Here is a 20660-nt window from a genome sequence, read left to right as displayed (position 1 = left end):
ACAATGGTGCAAACAACAACCCACCATTATCAAAATTATTACAACTGGAATCTAATGACAATTTTAATTAAACTGTGAGTAAAAAGTTCAGAAAGAAATAATTAATATAGTATATTACACATTTAAATAATATGCCTAGTATTTGAATACTTTGTTCATAAAATAAATCTGTGCTCAAGGAGTCTGCAATATTTATTTATTTGTTTATTTATTGTATTTCAGAACCCCTGCTTCACCAATTTCTAGAAAGAAGCTCAATTTTCTGAATTAAACAAATCTGCCTTGGTAAGATTACACAGAAATAGTCTCTAGAAATAGGTTCAATGATCGTATAACCATTTTTAGTAGGAATATTACTAATATGGAATTGGAATAATATGTATTCCATAATGTATTATGTATAAATTGGAATAATATGTATTCCAATGTATATTGTGTATATAAAGTATTCGTGATGCATGCTTATCAAAAAGAGCCATGTTTTCTTGGTACAGACAGTAGATAGAGACAGATTGCTAATCAATCAGCAGGAAAAAGACATTGGGATGAGGTATCAGTTAAAACTCAGCTGCATCAGTCATTCAGGATTACAGATTTCCTGCCTATTTATTTGCTGCATTTTGCAATACCACTTTTAGAAAGATCATATTACAATCCCTGCGTGAGTGAATGCAGCAGTTTCTCCCGAAGACAGCATCATGCTGATTCCTTAAAAACCCGTCCTCCATCCACCCCATACCACCATCATTTCATGCTTCATTATGGATCTGTATATTTCTAATCCCTGTTCTGTGGTAACAGAGCAGCTGCAGATTGGCTGCCAGCATTTATCACGCTCTGCATTCATCAAACCAGAAGCTGGGAGCTTTGTGATGCTGCGTTGCTGTGCTGTCGTAGGCAGCAGTTCGCAGTGTCCCCGCGTCCCTGCGTGTGTCACGTGAGGTGGACGTATAACCTTGCTGCGCTGCAGGAGTGATGTCATTGCTTTGTGCTACTTTTTGCTGCAAGATAGGGTTGAATGCATGTTGTTCCCTCCTCCTGCATTCGCACTCCTCTGTGGCTCGGTCAGTCGTTGGGCCTGAGCTCTCTCTATCACTGCTGGAGCTTAAGATCACCTCTTTAAAATATGCAGAGCTTTAAATCAGAGCTGCAAAATGTGTGACTGCTGCTCCCCCTTTTGCCACACTCATTGCCATGTTTTTTTTTTTGGGGGGGGGGGGGGTTAATTTCTTTCTTTACTTTTTTTTAATTAAAAAAAAAGTATTTATTTTTTTTGCAATTGCATCTATCATTTTGCCCACACCTGGTTTTGTGAGAAACAGTACTCTGCTATTGTATTGTTCACTGTGGGAGTTTGCCTTTATTAGTCCTTTGAAAGAAATGTTGTTGGAAGGTTGTTTTCATTCAGCACCATGAGCTCCATATTGCTTTCACATTTTCTTTAAATTTTACCTTCAGCCAACCTTATGTAACTTGGTGGTGCATCTTAGGCTTTTAGGTTTGAGGAGTCTCAAGATTAAAGTGCAAAATACAGAGCAGTGTCAATAAAAATAGATTCGTTTGGTACCTGTAATGTGTTTTACAGCAGCCTCAACGTCACTTTGGGTGCAAGAATTGCATGCACAAGTTGATACAACCGAAGGGTAGGTATTAAGTTTAAGCCATTTGAGGTCAAAATTACTACGTCTTAAAAATGAGTCGATCAGTCTTAGTATCTCAGAATAATCATAACGATTCACAAAAGTTGTTAGTCATTCCCTAGAGGATTTCGCAGAGTTGTTTGTGCTTGTTGCAATCAAAAATGCTTGATTTTGCTGTTGCTGTTTTTTTTGTTGAAAATTTGTAATGCAGTTTGCAAAGTTTTTTGTGCTTTCTTTGCGGAAAAAGACTTGAACTTGTGAAATGAGACGTTTGACTATACTCATGCTCAACACACGTGAATCGAAGAGGACTTTGGTTCAATGCATGTTGTGATGATGTCACATGGCCCAAATCTGTGGAAAATCTGCAGTAATTTTCAAAAATTGCAAGCGCTACCGTACATTGCAGAGTTTCCTGATTTTGCATTCATTTCTGCGATCATACAATCGCAAAATCCTGGCGGGAATTGTTATTATATTTATACTCTCACCAATCACTTTAATTGGAACACCTGCAGACCTGCTGTTGTAGCCCATCCGCCTCAAGGTTCAAGGTTGGTGTGTTGGGCGTTCTGAGATGCTTTTCTGCTCATCGTGGTTGTAGAGAGTGCTTATTTGAGTTGCCATAGCCTTCCTGTCAGCTCGATCCAGTCTGCTCATTCTCCTCTGACCTCATTCTTGTATTGTGACCAGGTCTCACTGTGTTATACTTGACATGTGGTTACAAATACAAATGTGGCTAGTTTCAGTTTGCTCTTCTGAGAGAACAACTCAAGCACAAGCAGCTCACCCATTAAACGCGAGTGCGATTTATCTGATTGTACGTGCAAATTAGTACTCTTTATTGGGATATTTTGGTAAATTGGGGCCTAACATGCCCAAACATTGTAATGACATACACCATCTATTTGAATATGTGTTTATTTCCACTCTGTTTGGTCTCCGATCAGTTATCAGTTCATCGGGTATTATTTTTCCTCTCCATGACTTTAACCCATATGTCTGCCCTTAACATATACTCAACACTTAAACCTTGGTATGTTATTTGCAAGCCACATTGTAAGCCTCCTGGTGGAGGGTTCAGAGCACGTGAGCATCCGCTTGTGCCATTCAAAAGGATAGACTCTGCAAGTCCTCCTTGATCCCATATATCCGAGCTACCTAAGCAGTGACCTGCCTACTCCGCCTCTGCGACCTCAAATCTGATCTCACGTCTTTGGACAGACAACCCCTTATGTGCCTCAAAGGGCTTTGATTACAGACTACCAGCTATATACGGCTCCGTCATCACCAATTACGGGCCACATGCTGCCAGCATGGACAGGGAGAGCTGGCCCAATTTCACCCCAATATGTATTTGTGTGATGTTGTCACAGAGATGGGATCATGTTAGGACTTTCTCTGTCGCCATTTCCCAAATCTCACTTCTACAATGTTTGCTTCGCTGCTTCAGTATGTTCTCTGTGCTCCAGTGCCAGGCGTTCTTTCTCACTGTGTATTTCAGTGCCAGTGGCAGCTGTCATCAGCTCTCCATTCTTGTAGGAGAGTGACAGCCGGACAATCTTCCGACTAATAACGACTAGTTCTATCCAAATAGGCTGCTTTCAGTGATGGACTGTGTTTAACGCTTTAAGCTACTATTAGGTAATGCATGTGTGTGGATCACGGTGACCACTCCTCTCCTCCATAACGAGGACATTTACCACAGATGACAGTTTCTAAATGTGTATTTCTGGAAACATCCAACCTGCATCCCCACCAGAGGTCAAGTCAGCAGGATGATGGACTGGTGTGTACCATTCCACATATGAGAGATTATATTGCTTCTGAACATGAAGGAGCACAAAATGTCCATATATATATATATATATATATATATATATATATATATATATATATGGAATAAAATGGAATGGATGTTTGTGTTTATCCCTGTTCCTAATTTCATTTCTGTATGCATGGCTCACTCAGCATCAGTAATTTCATGCTAGCCACTGTATATATATGTATATATATATATATATATATATATATATATATATATATACTCAGCAAAAAAACAGAAAACGTCCCTTTTTTCAGGAGACTGTATTTTAAGGATCATTTTATAAAAGCCTAATAAGCTTTACGGATCTTTATTGGAAAGGGTTTAAATTAGGCATGAGGACTGCAGATGTGGCCAGAGCAATAAACTGCAATGTCTGTAATGTAAGACGCCTAAGACAGTGCTACAGGGAGACAAGAAGGACAGCTGATCGTCCTTGCAGTGGAAAATTACATGTAACGTGTCCCCCCAGACGTGTTCGAGAACTTGCAAATGCCTCGGTGGAAGAGTGGAGGAACATCTCACAGCAAGAACTGACCAATCTGGTGCAGTCCATGAGGATGAGATGCGCTGTAGTACTTAAAGCAGCTGGAGGCCACCAGATACTGACTGTTCCTTTTAATATTGCCCCCCTCCCCCGCCCCCCCATGTTCAGGGACTCATTTTTCCATTTCTGTTCCTCAAATGCCTGTGAAACTTGTTCAGTTTATGTCTCAGTTGTTGAATCTATTTATGTGAATACAAATATTTACACATGTTAAGAAATTTGCTGGAAATAAAAGCAGTTCAGTGCGAGAGGACGTTTATTATTTTTTTGGCTAATAATGCTTTTCATTCTGTGGCTGAAATTTTTGTGCATCAGTAATTATTGGGTAACTAGTAGCAAGAAGCATAGTGTAAAGATTGCTGTTAGTACCTAATATAGTTCACTATGTGCTTTTTTTTAAAAAATAGCAAGAGGGTGACGGTAAAGGAGGATGACATGGTGGCTAGAAAAAAACAGCAGAATTTTCCAGGTGCTGCAATTTAAGTATAATTTAACCACCCAAATTGTATTTCTGCATATGTTGAACCCATATTTATCATATGTAAAAAAAAAAATAAAAGCAGAATAAGGTTCCAGAGAACACACAGACTACTTGTACTTCCAGGTTTACTCTGTTCACGCTGAAATGTATGGCAGTGGACATTTTTTTTCTCATGTGGACTCATGAATATTTGATTTCTAGACATTGTGTGTTTAGTCAATGTCTTCTATATTCTGAAAAATAATCCATCCAAAAATGGAACAGATGTTTGTGTGTATCCCTGTTCCTAATTTCATTTCTGTATGCATGGTTCACTCAGCACCAGTAATTTAATTCTAGCCACTTAACTATATATATATTTGCAGGACCTGCATCAGATATAGGTGATCCACAAAGTTCAGTACTAGGACCACTGATGCTTACAAGAAGATCAACTGTATGTGTGCAGATGGTTTGCTAGTGCAGACTGGAACTCTCTAGTTCCTTATGGATAAAGAACGGAACCCACAGCACTGACAGGCCTTACTTAGGAAGTGTTCATTATGCTCATTGTGACCAAGTTGGTTTACTGTGTAATAGTAGTATGACATCATGACGGTCACTGCTGTGTTTTTTCCTTGTATAATGAAAAGGTTGCTTTGTTAATGAGCATTTGTCAGTCCTTAGTGTTTATTTTTACATTGCAGTATTTCAGTCCTAAGGTATAAGCCAGTTAAGTGAAGGAAAAATATGCATACTTTTAGAAAATTGAATAGAACAAATCCAAGTTTGGCTCTGAGTTTTTGTGGACAACACTGGGCCAACAGCACTAGTTTAAAACTTCTTTTTCATTTCAGAGTCAGGCAGAGGCCCACTATAAGGGGAACCGCCATGCCAGGAGAGTGAAAGGCATTGAGACCTCTAAGACTCGTCCACAGGAAAGTGACAAGCCTCCCCCTGGCCCCACTTCCTCCCCATCACCCCCAGGAGCCCTGACGTCCAATACAGAGACTGACTCCAGCAAAACAGGTGATGATTACAGTCTGCACACTCTGCGTAGCAAAATTAACAAAGCATATAGTAAGATTCAAAGGTCTGAACCTAAGACCAAAATTTCATTCATTGATTAATCTTCAGTAACTGATTTATACTGATCAGAGTCTGGTGGATCTGGAGCTGATCCTGGGAACACTGGGCATGAGAACAGAATACACCCTGAATGGGATACCAGTGCATCGCAGTAAACTTCCAGAATTCATTTATCAAAACTAATACAAATTCTTACTTAGATCAGATGTTTAACTCAGTTTCAATGACATGTACAGTGCTGTGAAAAAAGTATTTGCCCCATCCTGATTTCTTCTGTTTTTGTGTATATATCATACTAAATAGTTTTAGATCTTCAACTAGTCTTCAAATAATAATACAATATAAAACAAAGGCAACCTGAGTAAACACACAATACAGTTTTATTTATTTATTTATTTTATTGAAGCAAAAAAAGTAATCCAACACCTATCACCCATATGAAAAACTAATTGCCCCCTTATACTTTAAATCTAGTTGTGCCACCTTTAGCATCAATAACTGCACCCAAATGCTTCCAATAACTGAAGATCAGGCTTTTACTTACTTCTAGGGCTAGGACTTACTCCTATGCATTGGATCACTATCTTGCTGCAGAATCTAGTTGCGCTTGAGTTTCAACTTATGGACTGAAGACCAGATATTCTCCTTTAGGATTTTCTGGTAGAGAGCAGAATTCATGTTTCCCTCAATTATTGCAAGTTTCCTAAGTCCTGAAGCAGCAAAGTATCACCATACCATTACACTTCCACCACCACTGTCTTCCAACTGTCTTTTGACTCATTAGTCCACAGAACATTCTCCCAAAAGATCTGAGGATCATCAAGGTGTATTTTGGCAAAATTCAGACAAGCCTTAATGTTCTTCTGGGTTAGCAGTGGTTTTCACCTCGCCACTCTTCCATGGATGCCATTGTTCCCCAGTGTCTATCTGATAGTGGAGTCATGAACAGTGACCTTTATTGATGTAAGAGAGGCCTGTAATTACTTTGTTGGTGTCCTTGGCTCTTTTGTGACTTCCTGGATGATTCGTCGCTGTGCTCTTGGAGGAATTTTGGAAGGTCGGCCACTTCTGGGAAGGTTCACTACAGTGTTTTTCCATTTGGAGATAATGGCTCTCAGTGTGGTTCTTTGGAGTCCCAGAGCCTTTGAAATATCTTTCGAACCCTTTGTAACTCATGTATTTCAATCACCTTCTTCCTCATCATTTTTGGGATTTCTTTCAACTTTGTCATAGTGTGTTACTTGGTAAGACCTTTTAACCAACTTAATGCTGTTGAAAAAGTTCTATTTAAGTGTTGATTTGATTGAACAGGGTTTGCAGTAATCAGGCCTGGTTGTGTCTCATCCAGCTGAACCCCATGGATTTCCTACATTTGGGGAATTAGTAACTACGGGGTCAAATACAATTTCACACAGGCCCAGTTGGTATTGGATAACTTTTTTGCTTCAGTAAATAACATTCTCATTTAAAAACTGTATTTTGTGTTTACTCAGGTTGCCTTTGTGTTATCTTTGTTTTAATTTCTGTAACAATTCATAAGATATGCACAAAAACAGAAGAAATAAGAACACTTTTTCACAGCACTGTAATTTAACAGAGACACCTTTTTATTAGAACCACATCAAGAATCTTTAAGGACATAGTGTTTCCTAAAGTGTATAATCGAAAATCCCATTAGGAAACTATAAACCCTTAACTATCGAAAGAAAAAAAATAAAACACACCCAGTGTTTAAATGGTATATCTCTGGATAACCTGTCCTATTTCATACAAAGGTACTTTTTTGACAAATCTTAGCAACTAAAATACACTCATTGTCTACTTCAGTCAGAATAAACTCTGTGTAAACTCTAAAGACTGTTGTGCAAGAAAATCCCAGGAGATCAGCAGTTACTGAAATACTCAAACCAGCCTGTCTGGCACTAACAACCATGCCACGGTCAAAGTTATTCAGGTCACAGTTTCTCCCTATTCTGAAGTATGATGTGAACATGAACTGAAACTCTTAATCTGTATCTGCATCATTTTTATGCTTACATTAAATTTGTGGGGTTGGGTCATGGTGGCTTAGTGGTTAGCATGCTTGCCTCACACTTACAGGGTTGGGGGTTCAAATCCTGCCTCCTCTGTGTGTGTGGAGCTTGTTCTTCCCATGCTTCTGGAATTTTCCTCTGGGTACTCCGGTTTCCTCCCCAGTCCAAAGACATGCATTGTAGGCTGATTGGCATTTCCAAATTGTCCATAGTGTATGAATGTGTGTGCGATTGTGCCCTGTGATGGGTTGGCGCCACATCCAGGGTGTCCCCCTCGCATTATGCCCAGAGTTCTGAGATGGATGGATGAATGTGCAGGTGTACAGTCGTTCCTATGAAAGTGGCCAGTCAGTGTATATCAATGGAAGAAGTCTTATGTGGCCAAATTGCATTGGAATTTTTTTGTAACTGTTGAAATGTGAGCGATTTTTTTTGGAGAGTTTTTTGTATGCAGCATTGTAATTCTTTCTAGCTGTCCATCCTTGCACATACTGAATCCACTAAATCATCACCTGCTGCTCTAGTCGGTCAGGTTGAACTTATGGGTCCTTTTCCATGTCTGTATTCGATTATGTTAAAAACATCATGTATTCCTTGCATGTCAATTGCCAGTACTCATTACAACTAATAAAGATTCATGTGAATCACCTAGAACCCTGTGTGCTAAGCAAATGATTCAGGGTTTCAAACGGAAAAAATAGTATAAACCTTTCCATTATGTGTTCTAGCTCCTTCAAGTGTGTTCTTTGACCTTTGCATTTCAAAAAGAGCAACAAAAAAAAAGAGCACTAGGGTTGACAGGTCAGTTATAGGGCCAAGCGCCAAAGTCCTCAACTTAAGCCTGTATAACCATGCTGCTAATATCATGGACAGAGCTTGGGAATCTTCAGTTGTGGTCCTGAAGTCTAGGGCCAAGGCCTCAAATATTGATCCCGATTTAAAGGTCAATCTCACATGAATGCTGTGACTTTGCATGTTGCTTCAATGCATGGCAGTTGTTTTGCATCTCTATTAAGTGGAAGCAGCTGATGAGCTTACAATGTTGTAGGTGGTGGGGCCAGGTATTAGAAGGCAATTTGTCTTTCATTCAAAATAAACTGTTGGATTCTGAGGGCTCAAGCTGGCAGCACTTGGGGAATAGTGAGAAAGAAAGATAGTAATGCTATGTGACTGGGAGATTGTGGGTGAACCACTAACTCCCCCAGACCGCCATAAACGAACAGGGATTTCACAAGTCTAAGGGGATTAGCTTGCAGAAGAGGCCAGCGGCATAGCAGAGCAGAAACATCACAGCTGATCTTTGTCTAATCAAAAGTGATTAAATGTGGGCAGATGATTCAGACAGCAGGTTGAGATGGGAGGATAAAGAGCTGTGGAGAGGGATGAAAGAGGGTGACACTACCATTCCCTCTTCAGCGTTCTCTTTCCATTAACTCATCCTGACAAACCCAAGGTTGGATCAAACCATTAGGAAAGTGGGAAGCACACAAAGCTGGATTTTCCAAAGACTGTCCTTTTCAGTTTTCTCTGGATGTCGCTATACAGTTATAATCTGAGAGGCCCAGAGAGACAGACGTTCACATTTTCATGTACATACTTTCACGAGTTGGAAGTGTAGAGACAGAATAGGAATCCTACATTTCATGATGTTTTCTTTAGCTAAGCTCTGATAGGGTAGGGTTAAAAAAGACGGGACAGAACAGAGGGACAGTATAGCCATGTCTCACCGAGGGATTTGCTTACACATTCATAAGGGCCAGGACAGGATGAGTTCCAGCATGAGAGAGCCAAAACAAGCCAGCTATGATCTAAATGTGTAACCAGATACATGTGAAAGAATGCCTTTTTCCATCCAAACCTCCATCCTATGACCCTCTGCCCTAGCACACACTCATTTAGAGAATTCCAGTGCATTCCCTGCTAGCTCATATCTCCCATCAGTCTTCTAGCAGCATTCCCTTAATATCGGTTTCACAATGGAGCATCCACAGAGCTGACAACCCAAAAGGAGTCAACAGCTGCAATCCCATCTGGCTGCTTGAAGCACTGTATCTAGGGGTAGAAAAGAATAATGGTGTTTGCGTGTGCCATAACAGTTTAAAAGAATTATCTAGTACTTCAGAGTTCCCTGAGGTTTCTTCTGCTTAATTCCAGTGTGTTTTTGTAATGTGGCAAAACTTTTATTTGGGTTTAGATTTGGGTTCACTCTGGGTATTGTGGTGTGTTTCATATGCCACAAGAATTTGGAAGATTTATGCTGCGCTTCAAATTTTGGTGAGGTTTTTATTGCATTATGTTACACCACAGCCTGAATGTGTGTTTGATTTTGTGATAGAGGGAAGTAATGTGCTCTAAAAAGATAGAAATAGGAGGTGCATTAATTGTTGTCAGAGATGTTTAAGGCACGGAAAGGCATCTGGTTGAACCTAGAGGTGTGCATCCGCACAGGGATCCCACAGGAAGCAACAAAAAAAAGTTTCATGTGGGCACAACCCAGCAGTCAGATATATATATATATAAGAAAAAAAACGTTTAAAAATGTTATGAACTCAAGTGATGTCAGAGCCAGAATTCACACATCATGCTGACAATGCTGGAATTTCTGTTTCTGGGTTTTCTAGTGTTTTTGGCCGCCTTATAGTCATAGGGTTCGTTAAAAACAAGCTTGCAGGTTTAGGCCACGCCCATTTCAAGTGTAAATCCAAATGCGGATAAGGATATTTGGAGTACTAAACAGATCCAGATTGTAGCCTTGCATTACACGCCTAATTTGTGTGTGTGTAACTTAGGTGGGGGCTCATGTTGGAGAGAATGTGGAAAACTCCCACACGTTCATGAGAACTGCCGATATGCGACGGTGCTCGACTTGTTATTATTTATTAAAGGTTGGCTTGCATGCATCACTGGAGCTGCCTCTTGGAGAACTTGGAAAAACAATACAAAGATCCGTGGCATCACCTCTTAGCCTGCACAGGTGTACAGTTTCAGCTTGCTGTAAGGACAGCCAATTGATTAATTCTCCACAAGAAATAGAGCTCGTTTCCTGGATTCTGTATTAGCCCGAGGCTCTGGGGACGAGGCCATCCCGGGGCTTGGGGGATGTAAACGTGGGAGATTGTTCTCCAGACCCTCTGTTTACTTCCTTTGGCTTTCTCTCCGTCAGTCCCTCCCTTTCTAATGAAGGGCTGCACTAAAACCAGCCTGGACTGCATGCTTTAAAACCACTCCACATCTTTTCGACTCCCAGACAATAGTTTGTATGGACACAGAATTTGTAACTGCTTTGAAGCTGAATATAGAAAATGGAAAGAGCAGTTTCCGTTTCATTTCCAAACATAACCACATATCTCTGGTTAGTTCACATATCTGTAATCTCCTCTAAATCTCTTTGGATGTTTAAAAAAAATAAATAAATCATAATCCAGGACTGAAGCTACAGCGGCAGAACATCTTGAGTTTATAAAAATGACATTTTTCATTTGAGGTGTACATTTTTTTGACTCACTGTTTGGAGAGAGAGCCAGCCAGAGAGAAAAAGAGAGTGTGTGAGTAAACGTAGCCCTCTCTATAATTAATCAGTCTCAGAGCTCGTATGGGCTTAGTGGTTTCAGAGCTCATGCATGATAAATGATGGGTGGGGGGAAAGTGGGATGGCAGGCGACTGGCCCTCGATCCTATCTGACCTCTTCAACACCTGATCCACCTGTGAGGCTCAGCCATGTCTGCACCGGCCCTGCACTTCACCTGACACACAAACACACACACACACACACACACACACACAGTTCTGTGTCTGCTGCCGTAAAACCTGAAAAACATGCTAGAAACATGGGAATATACTGCTAAGAAACATTTTAGGTTCTTATTTGTGTGATCAATTACCCACACATTAGAGAATTAGAGTATTTCTAAGCCTTTGAAGCCAGTCTTGAAATATTTAAGGTGTAGTTTGATGATGCCGATCTATTCGATACCTTGTCTCATTTCAATCTGAAATATAAACACTGTAAAAGAGTGAATCATCAGCTTACAGTAGAATGCACTAATGGCAGAAGAAGGGCACTTGATATAGTGAGCATGCAAATGATAAAAATGATGATGATGGTGATAAATAGCAGTGGTTGAGCATTAAGCGGGTCTCTTCACCTCGTTCGACCCAAACCACTTGCACACTGCGGTTACCGCAGTATCTCACCACCCACTCACACTAATGTTTCTTTTAACCCAGAGCTTAGAAATGTAGCATAACAGATCGTGTTTTGTGCGCATTTGTGAGATTATGTAACTACAGTTGATGAATGATGTGAGAGCAATCCTAGGAGTGTAAAGTTACAGTGGGAATTCTGTGACTTTTTTTTTTAAAGCCACACCTACTGTAACATGGAGCTCATTAAAAAGCATAAATCTTTCCATGTATTCACTTCTTCAGTGTGCTGACAGTGCACAGTGGTGTTTGTGTAGATAGAGTCATTTATCCACCCCCCCCCTTCTGCAAGTAATGGGTCACTCAAACATCCTGCGTGTACCACCAGAGCACTTGTGATGTTCTGAAAGAAAGCTGACACTGGAAGACGCACGTCCATATTTGATCTGTGAATTGTGAGGCATGATGGGGGGAGGGTGTGGGGAGCAGACTTTGGGGGGCTTCCAGGATGAAGCCTATGGATTTCCATCATGATATTGCTCTTCCACCTGTCATCTTGGACTTGAAACCACAAATAAAAAAATAAAAAAAAGAGATTTCCGTATTCAGCCTGAACGTTTCCACTACATAAAACCCATCTCTTATGTAAGGTGCAGCCTAACACATAGGGAAAGACAGAGCCTGTATTTGATTATGATTGTCACATAGCTTCAAAATAATCCAATAATGTAAGCAGGAAAAATTCCTCTCCATCGCATAATGCACAATTGCACATTCAGTCCAAAACCATAATCTGGGATTGATTTTGTCCCAAAACAAATTTGTTTTCCTTTCTACTCTTGTAGAGGTACTGAACCTTTTCCCCCCTAAAAGTGTACAGTATGTGACAAGCATTCACTACAGTGTTCATTGGTTTATCTGTCTAGGGGAACCCTTAAAATCTGGAACTTTTAACTTAAATGTGTTTCTCTGTAATGCTCTCCCACCCAAATACATGGGGTCTCCACCTAAATTTAGCTGGTTTTCATTGCACTCCTCCTAAATCTGAGTGAATTCCAAATGCATTACTCAGAGAACCGTGTGTGTGTGTGTGTGTGTGTGTGTGTGTGTGTGTGTGTGTGTGTGTGTGTGTGCATGATCCCATATGTTTTCTTTAATATGTTTCCATTAGTATTTGTGGAAGGTCCTTACACGGTGGCTTAGAAGTTTTCATGTTTGCCTTGAATTTCCAGGGTTGGGGGTTCGATTCCTGCCTCTGCCCTATGTGCGTGGAGTTTGCATATCCTCCCTGTGCTTCAGGGGTTTCCTCCGGGTACTCCGGTTTCCTCCCCCAGTCAAAAGACATGCGTTGTAGCCTGATTGGCATTTCAAAATTGTCCGTAGTGTGTGAGTGTGTGTTTGATTGTGCCCTGCGATGGGTTGGCACCCTGTCCAAGGTGTCCCCCGCCTTGTGCCCCAAGTTCCCTGGGTGAGGCTCCAGGCTCCCTGTGACCCTGTGGTATGGAAAATGGATAGTTCGATGGAAGGTCCTTGCAAAGTTAGTAAGACAAACATGCATGTGTGTGTAAATGTGCATATGTAGCATTGTTCTCCACCCAAATAATAGGGAAGATAAATAATCATATTAACTCTGTCAGGACCTGTCTTATTTTCTTGTATAAATTCAAAAGAGCATTTTATGTTCACGTTTCATGTAACTTTTAACCACTTAAGTTCATGGCCTGGTATTTTTACAAACTATTTTTATGCCCCATAAACTTTGTAGCATACACTACTTGGCAATGAATTCACCACTCAACCTCACTTCAGCCTGATGTTTAAAAGCAAAATAAGGCAAAAGGATTCCTGAGGTGCAGACTTGAAACACTTACATTCCAATCCACTATTTTTATCGTCCGAAAAGCAAAAAAAAAAAACTAAGAACAAACAGTGCCTGTAATAATGTGTTGTATCATTGCCGTTTTGTTTTATAGAAGAGACGCAGCTCGTGTCACAGCTGAGCAGGCCTGTGGTAGCGCAGGGGCCTGCGCCTGTGTCAGCACCCTCTACTCCGGACTCCCCTGGCCCCTCTACTGCTGCCCTCATGCCAAGCCCTGCCACTCCTCTTCCCCAACCTGTAAGCAGTGCCTCGCCCGGTTGTGGGTCTTCAAACCCGGAGCCAGCTGGAGCACCGGGAGTGACCGCAGTTACTCCTGCTAACGGAGAGACGGAGGAGGACAAAGCCAAGAAACTGCTGTACTGCTCGCTGTGCAAAGTGGCCGTCAACTCTCTCTCTCAGCTGGAGGCTCACAACAAAGGTGAGCGTTTCCACAAATCCGAGCTGCTACACCTTCTACATCACAAGCTTCTACATCTACACAGCAGAACATGTCAGGAATAATTAATGCACCAAAAATGCATTATAGAGGGTTTTTTTTAAAAAAAACATGTTGCTACATGTTTGCCGAGAACCTACATGCCTGCCATGCTGACAACATAATTATTATTATTTTTTTAAAAAGCACTTTAAAAAATCACTTTCTGAAAAATGCATGGTTTAACTTGCACTTTGAGCCACAGAAATGTGCTCTCAAGGCTATACACACTTGACTGAGTTGCAGAGCTACACTACCAATTACAAACGACTGTTTAGAGGGCTAAAATCAGATAGTTGCTAGGTCTCTCTTGGAGAGCTTTCACTTGCTTGTTTGTGATTTACGCACGACTAAGCTCCATCACAATACCCCAGAGCTGACGCAAAACCTTATTTGTGCGTTTTATTACTATATGTTAACTTTTTTTTGTGTTTGGTGTGTGTGATGGTGATGAAAGAGGACCAGCAGGGCTTTGTAGTCAGTCCAAAAATGGGACTTTTCTTTAAATGTGCAGTAATTCTAGGCCTAAATCGAGACCTATATATGTTCTAGTTATAATCATGTAATTTCAAAGACACCCTAAAAAGTGCCACGCAATGGATCTTCACGTTAGAACGTCACTGCTCAGCTATGACCCTTTTCCTAACAAAATAAAAACATACAAACAAACAAACAAAAAAAACATTCTAACATTTACATTTATGACTTACATGACTGCTTACAGAAACATATGGTAATTCAATAGGTTATGTGTGTGAATGTGTGTGTGATTGTGCCCTGCGATGGGTTGGCACCCTGTCCAGGGTGTCCCCCGCCTTGCGCCCTGAGTCTCCTGGGATAGGCTCCAGGCTCCCAGCGACCCTGTGCATGATAAGCGGCACACAAAATGGATGGATGGATAGATGGATAGTGCTCTTTTAAGTGCTTAATGAAGAGGTAGGTTTTCAATGTTTAAAGACAGCCAGTGACTCAGCTGTTTGCACAGCCAGGACATTCATTCTTTTAGGACAGAGAAGAGTGCTGATATATGACTTCCTTGAAAGACACAAAAGTTACAAATTGTTCTTTTTAAAGACAGTGCAGCATATGGCTACATCTGTTTGTGTATTCATGACTTCATCTGTTCATGCATGAGCCAGCAGTTTAAAGTGCATTAAAACTAGATGGCTGTTTTGGTAGGTTGACAAGAGCAGACAACATGCCACGCTAGTTAAATAAGCAGGCTCTTAAACCATTATTACAATTTCCACATCATTTTAATCACCTGAATCAACTTTTGTATGGACCTTGTTTGATACCTTTTTAAAAGATACAAATGTTTCTTGGAAATGTAGCGCAAGTTGCACATGCTCTAACTTTCTGTGCACACATGAACAGGCTTTTAAAACAAACTTTGCAGATTGATTGGAATGATATCGCGGGGATGAGAGGGAATAATTAAGGAATCTGGAAGTTACACAACTATTTCATCAAGCAAATCCCAGAAAGCTAGTGAGGCCCAAAAATAAAAGCACATGTTTTACAGCAAAGTGGAGGAAAAAAAATAAAAAATAAATCCAAGAAGCGGGGAAGAGCTGTGTGTACTCATTGTGACAGCTCTGCTGGTGTACTTAGTTTGCTGACCACACTCATCCCATCTGTTTGTTATAGTTGCAGACAAAGAGACAGGCAAATCTTATTGTCTGTCCAAAGTGGGGCCGAGGCGTAAACAAACATTAAAATGCAATGTTTGGCCAGCGCGCTCTAGATCATTTACTCTGATCTCAAGCCTTCCCTTTAACCCTTATACGTAGCCCCTTACTATAGCCTAAACTCTACACACACATCGCTCAGGAATCAGGAGGTTAAAGGTAAACTCTCGGTCAGTATGAGACTTCTTGATGGCAGGTCCTGACGGTGGCTTCCTGATGGGACTTGGTGGTTTTATATGTCATGATTTTAAATGTGGTTATAGTACACTGTTTGTCTAAAAGGCTAGTTTTAGCTATGTTTTTGAGACTCATCCATGTGTTATGCTTTACTAAACACCACAATGGAAGTTGATGAAGTTAGTACTTGGCAAAATAGTGTAGTCTTGAACTGTTTTCAGAAATCTGAAGAATTTTGTTTACAACAGCAGTGATGATATAGATTGGCATTGTTAATCATAAACTTCTGTCAATCCATTTTTCCAACTAATAGTCATTAGCACAGTGCCCCCTAGTGGCCAGGTCGAGCATTATAATTTACGCCTGTGTTGAATTAAACCAGAAACATGAAGCAGTCCAAATCCCTGTCATTCCCTGACGTTTCCTTCCACAGAGTGAAACGTTTAGGGTCATAAAACAGATTGTGTTCGTCTGAGTCATGACATTATAGCCCCAGGTCTTATTCCGCTAATATATCTTCATTTCACCTGAGTTAACAGAATTATTTATTCCATAGCAACTGTCTTATCTTTTGTTCTATGTCCCTCAGGCACCAAACACAAAACCATTCTGGAGGCCCGGAGCGGACTGGGTCCCATTAAGGCGTATCCTCGTCTGGGGCCCAAGCCCAGTGGAGAGAGTGGGCCCGCAGACCCGAACACTCAGGAACGCACCTTCCACTGTGAGATCTGCAACGTGCGGGTCAATTCAGAACTGCAGCTCAAACAGGTGAGACAAACAGCCTAGTGAAGTCTAAGGAGAGCAGCCCATTCATTCATTTGTAGTTATTAACACAGAGAATCCATGAATCCAACTCTGAACCTCAGTTCCCAGCAGCCACTGCACCTCTGCATCACAGTCACATGACCACCTGCATCTGATCTTTATTCCTGTTAGCGATCACCTGTGTGTCTATACTATATAGTCACTGTTTGCACCGCACTCTTTGTCTTGCTTTGTTTGTCCTCTGTTGTCACATTATGCTCTCCCGCCTCATATGTATTGCTTTGTCTTTTGTTTTGTTCTTTACTAAACTTTAAATCTGCCCATGCATCCGTCTCTGCCTCTCCATATCGTGACAGTTAAAATAACTCATACTTTTACGTGAGGCATCAAACATTTGAGGTACTCTATTGATGACTGTATGTGTTTGAATCCCTAGCACATATCAAGTCGAAGACACCGAGATGGAGTAGCAGGGAAGCCCAACCCACTCCTTAGCCGACACAAAAAGCACAGGGGTGCAGACCTCACGGTGAGCTCTTACAGAACTACCTACATGTTTTAACACCAATCCCAATTCAGGACAAGTCACTCTTATGCACTTCATTCCAACACACCTGGCTCTTATATTTGGAAGCTAGTGAATAACTGAATAAGCTGGATCAGGGGTCTTAAAGGAAATTAATACTAGGAAAATACACTTGGCAGTAGGACTGGATTTAGAGAAGACCTGTTGAAGACAGGTTTTATTCTCAAAGTCACCCTGACTGTTCTAATTATCATTTCTTACAGAGTATATACTCACAGAGTATGTTGTGAGGTTGCAACCCTTTTGTATCTATTTATACACAGCATAAATCCACTGTAACTTTGGTATTATATGTCAGATTTATTGGTTGGTCTAACAAGCCGTAGTTCTGCTTTGGCACATTAAAAGGGTAAGCAAGGATACGGTCAGATTTATTGATGAAGTTTGCTAAGTGCATGTCAAATTCAGCCGTGTTGCATAATTGTCCTTCTCTGTCCTTTCCTCAGGATCTCACCAAAGCGCTGGGTGCTGGCCTCCTGCCCAGTCCTCTGGCTGTAGCTGCAGCTATGGCAGCTGCCGCCTCGTCCAATCCGCTAGCTCTCCGCGCCGCAGCTCCCGCCCCACACCCTCATCATCATCATCATCATCATCTCTTACAGGCCTCGCACCTTAGCCATGCTATACTGAGACCGGCCCCAGGGCCAATCCGCACCTCACACGGGCCCATTCTTTTCTCACCCTACTGACACACCCTTGTCCACTTCAGCCAGCCAGGAGCAGCATCTCCAAAAGCACACTGTGAAGTAATCAAGTAGAAAAATAAATAGCAAACTGCACAGCAATGACTAGAATTAACTCATCCACCAACTGCTCGATTATAAAGACGGAGGAGAAAAAAACTTGAACAAAAGGAAATGGAGGACAACAAAGGGAAAAGATTGGACAAGAGTTTTATTCCTTCTCTCCTGTGCCCTACCCTTCTCTTTTCTGTGGAGTGACTGAGTGAGTGATTAGCAATGAATAGAAAGACAGTATATAGTATTACTTCAGCTCAGCATTCATCTTTCCCTTCTTGTCTCACACACACACACAGACACACACACACACGCACACACAGAGAGTGAGACAGAAGCAGTAACATAGGACCTGGATGTAAGAAACAAACTGTTGGAGAGTTGTGTAACATGTAACATGCCCAGGCCGGCACACATACTAAAAGACTACTACTTCTAGCTGTTTCCATATATACTATGTACCGTACTGTGTACAGTACGAGTACTGTACTGTACTGTGTACAGTACGAGTAGTTTCTGTCATGTTCGGCGTGTCCTCAGTCCTATGCATCTTGGAAAAACAACAACAAGAGAAACCCATTCTGTCTGTAGGATAGCTCCTTCCAGTGATCTCCTTTTTAATCAATCCATGTCCTATGAAGTTCTGCCCTCTTTCCAGTGTGGAGAAGCTGCTCTGCATAATGTACTTAGATCGGACCCTCGGAAGAACTACGGTATTCAACGAAAAGTGAGAATAACGACCAGAGGGGATGTCATGTCTGTGTGTGCGTGTGACTACAAGGCAATCTGGTTTCATGGCAGTGTGGGGAAACATACTCACAACACTAAGTGGTACTACAGTTTGGATTCAGAATGAACACTAACATCTAAACGTTTCCTGAGGGGAAAATAAAATCCGCCAACTTTCAACTTCTCTCCAGAAGTTAGAGGAAGACATAAGCTGATGATCTGCTGTTTAGCAGAAATCAACCCTCAGTTCCTAAAGGAAGACCAGTAGATATTTATTTATTCTTGTGTAGTGTAGCATAGTCCAGAACTTCCAAGTTGGCTGACATTGGTAGTATCACATAAATGAAAAAAATGTTTATAGAGAAGATGGTATAGCTGTTAGTAGACCCAATGATGATGGTATTAGCTGGATGGTGTGGGTTCTTTGCGAGAAAGACAATATAACAGGGGTGTCCAAACTGCATCCTTCCTATGGAGTCTATTAAGGCGTAAATAAATTGGCTTAATAAACTACTTTTAAGGGTGACATTCTTGCTTTGACCACTGGGTGTCACTACTGTGTAAATATGAATCTAAAAACTTCTCTAAAAATCATCTCTTCTTTTCCCTCTTTGTAATATTTATATGGTTATTTCTGCAGGTCTACATTAACAATACTAATGTTTCAGGTAAACATGGTGTCACCAAAGAGACAAAAAATAGAAAGTAAATGCAGGTATGCTGGCAAAATGACTACTGAATCTGTGGTGGCTTGTCCATAGGGCCAGGTGGGGCAGGTCCAATTATATAATCAGCCATTTAAGAACTGTTAATGTTTCTCATTCACAACTCCATTCCATTGAAATACTAATTACATCTTTTGAGTGACTAATGATTTAAAAAATCATTGCTATTAAATAGACTTAAGCCACCTTTCTAGATGTTGCGCAATCATGGGGCAACACATTCTCTTCCCCACTTAGTTTCCATAGAACAGCGGTTCTTAACCTTTTAGCGAGTGAGACCCACTTTTAAGAATGACAGCGTTTTGCGACCACCCCCCAATGTTTCGGATTGCTCACTCAGTGGGAAGGTTGGGCTTTGATAGGATGCGAGGCGGTCCAGTCCTGGCTCAATAGGGCTGAGGAAAAGATGAAAACTATGTTCATCTGGCTCTATACTTGTTCTTCGGGTACACCAGCACTGAAAAGAAAGCCTAACAGAGATAGGTTGATGCAAATGGGAGAGTTTTTTTCAATGCCATGCCACTCAGTTCTTGTTATTCGGCGTGCACAGATATCCAAAACCCTGCCAGTGGCTTCTGTGTGAACCACTGTGTACAATCATTTAAAACAAAAGTTTTTCTGTGACCTCCCTGTTACTGCTTTCTGTGACCCCCATGTTAAGAACCGCTACGATAGATTTATTACTGCACCTAGTGATCAAAATGGGAACTGAAAGAAGTGCTAATAAAGGCCCATTGGGGAAGGAATCATGCTGCCTCATCTCGGGGGAGGAACAGCAGACAGGGGAGATAATGGGGTTGCGGTACATCCACGGTGACCTTGCTTCCCATGCAAAGATTTGAAAAAATTAAGGAAAATGTTGAATATGCTGAATATTTTGGGCTAGCTTCAAGCCTTTAAAGTCAAAGTCAGCTTAATTGTCATTTTTAGCACATCGCATGGTAAAAACGAAACACAGTTCCTTTAGGAAACTACTGTGCAACATGTAGTAGACATATACATTGACGAGGACTAAAAGTAAATACGAACAATAAATACAGACAGCAATACCATACGGTGCACAGAATCACACAAAATTTAAGTCACATAAATAGGAAATGTATGAAATATCCACATATATATTTTATGTGGATTCTAAGAGGTAGGTCAGCTGGAAATGTT

At 41.0% G+C, this 20660-nt stretch overlaps 1 protein-coding gene across 3 annotated transcripts in view; it reads left to right on the top strand.

The window, feature by feature from the left end:
* znf385a (zinc finger protein 385A) overlaps window positions 1-18164 on the top strand; it is a 74715-nt gene extending 56551 nt beyond the window's left edge. For all 3 annotated transcript variants that reach the window (XM_053642850.1, XM_053642852.1, XM_053642851.1), the window contains 5 exons: window positions 5330-5501; window positions 13712-14035; window positions 16550-16728; window positions 17162-17254; window positions 17758-18164. In XM_053642850.1, the coding sequence (XP_053498825.1) occupies window positions 5330-5501; window positions 13712-14035; window positions 16550-16728; window positions 17162-17254; window positions 17758-17997 (1008 nt within the window). In that variant the 3' untranslated portion in view covers window positions 17998-18164. The remainder of the gene's footprint in view (window positions 1-5329; window positions 5502-13711; window positions 14036-16549; window positions 16729-17161; window positions 17255-17757) is intronic.
* Window positions 18165-20660: the final 2496 nt, after the last annotated feature.

This window comes from Ictalurus furcatus, chromosome 15, assembly GCF_023375685.1.
Source record: "Ictalurus furcatus strain D&B chromosome 15, Billie_1.0, whole genome shotgun sequence".
Taxonomy (NCBI): domain Eukaryota; kingdom Metazoa; phylum Chordata; class Actinopteri; order Siluriformes; family Ictaluridae; genus Ictalurus; species Ictalurus furcatus.
Note: the sequence above shows the minus strand (reverse complement) of the source record. Positions and strands in the feature narration are given on the sequence as shown.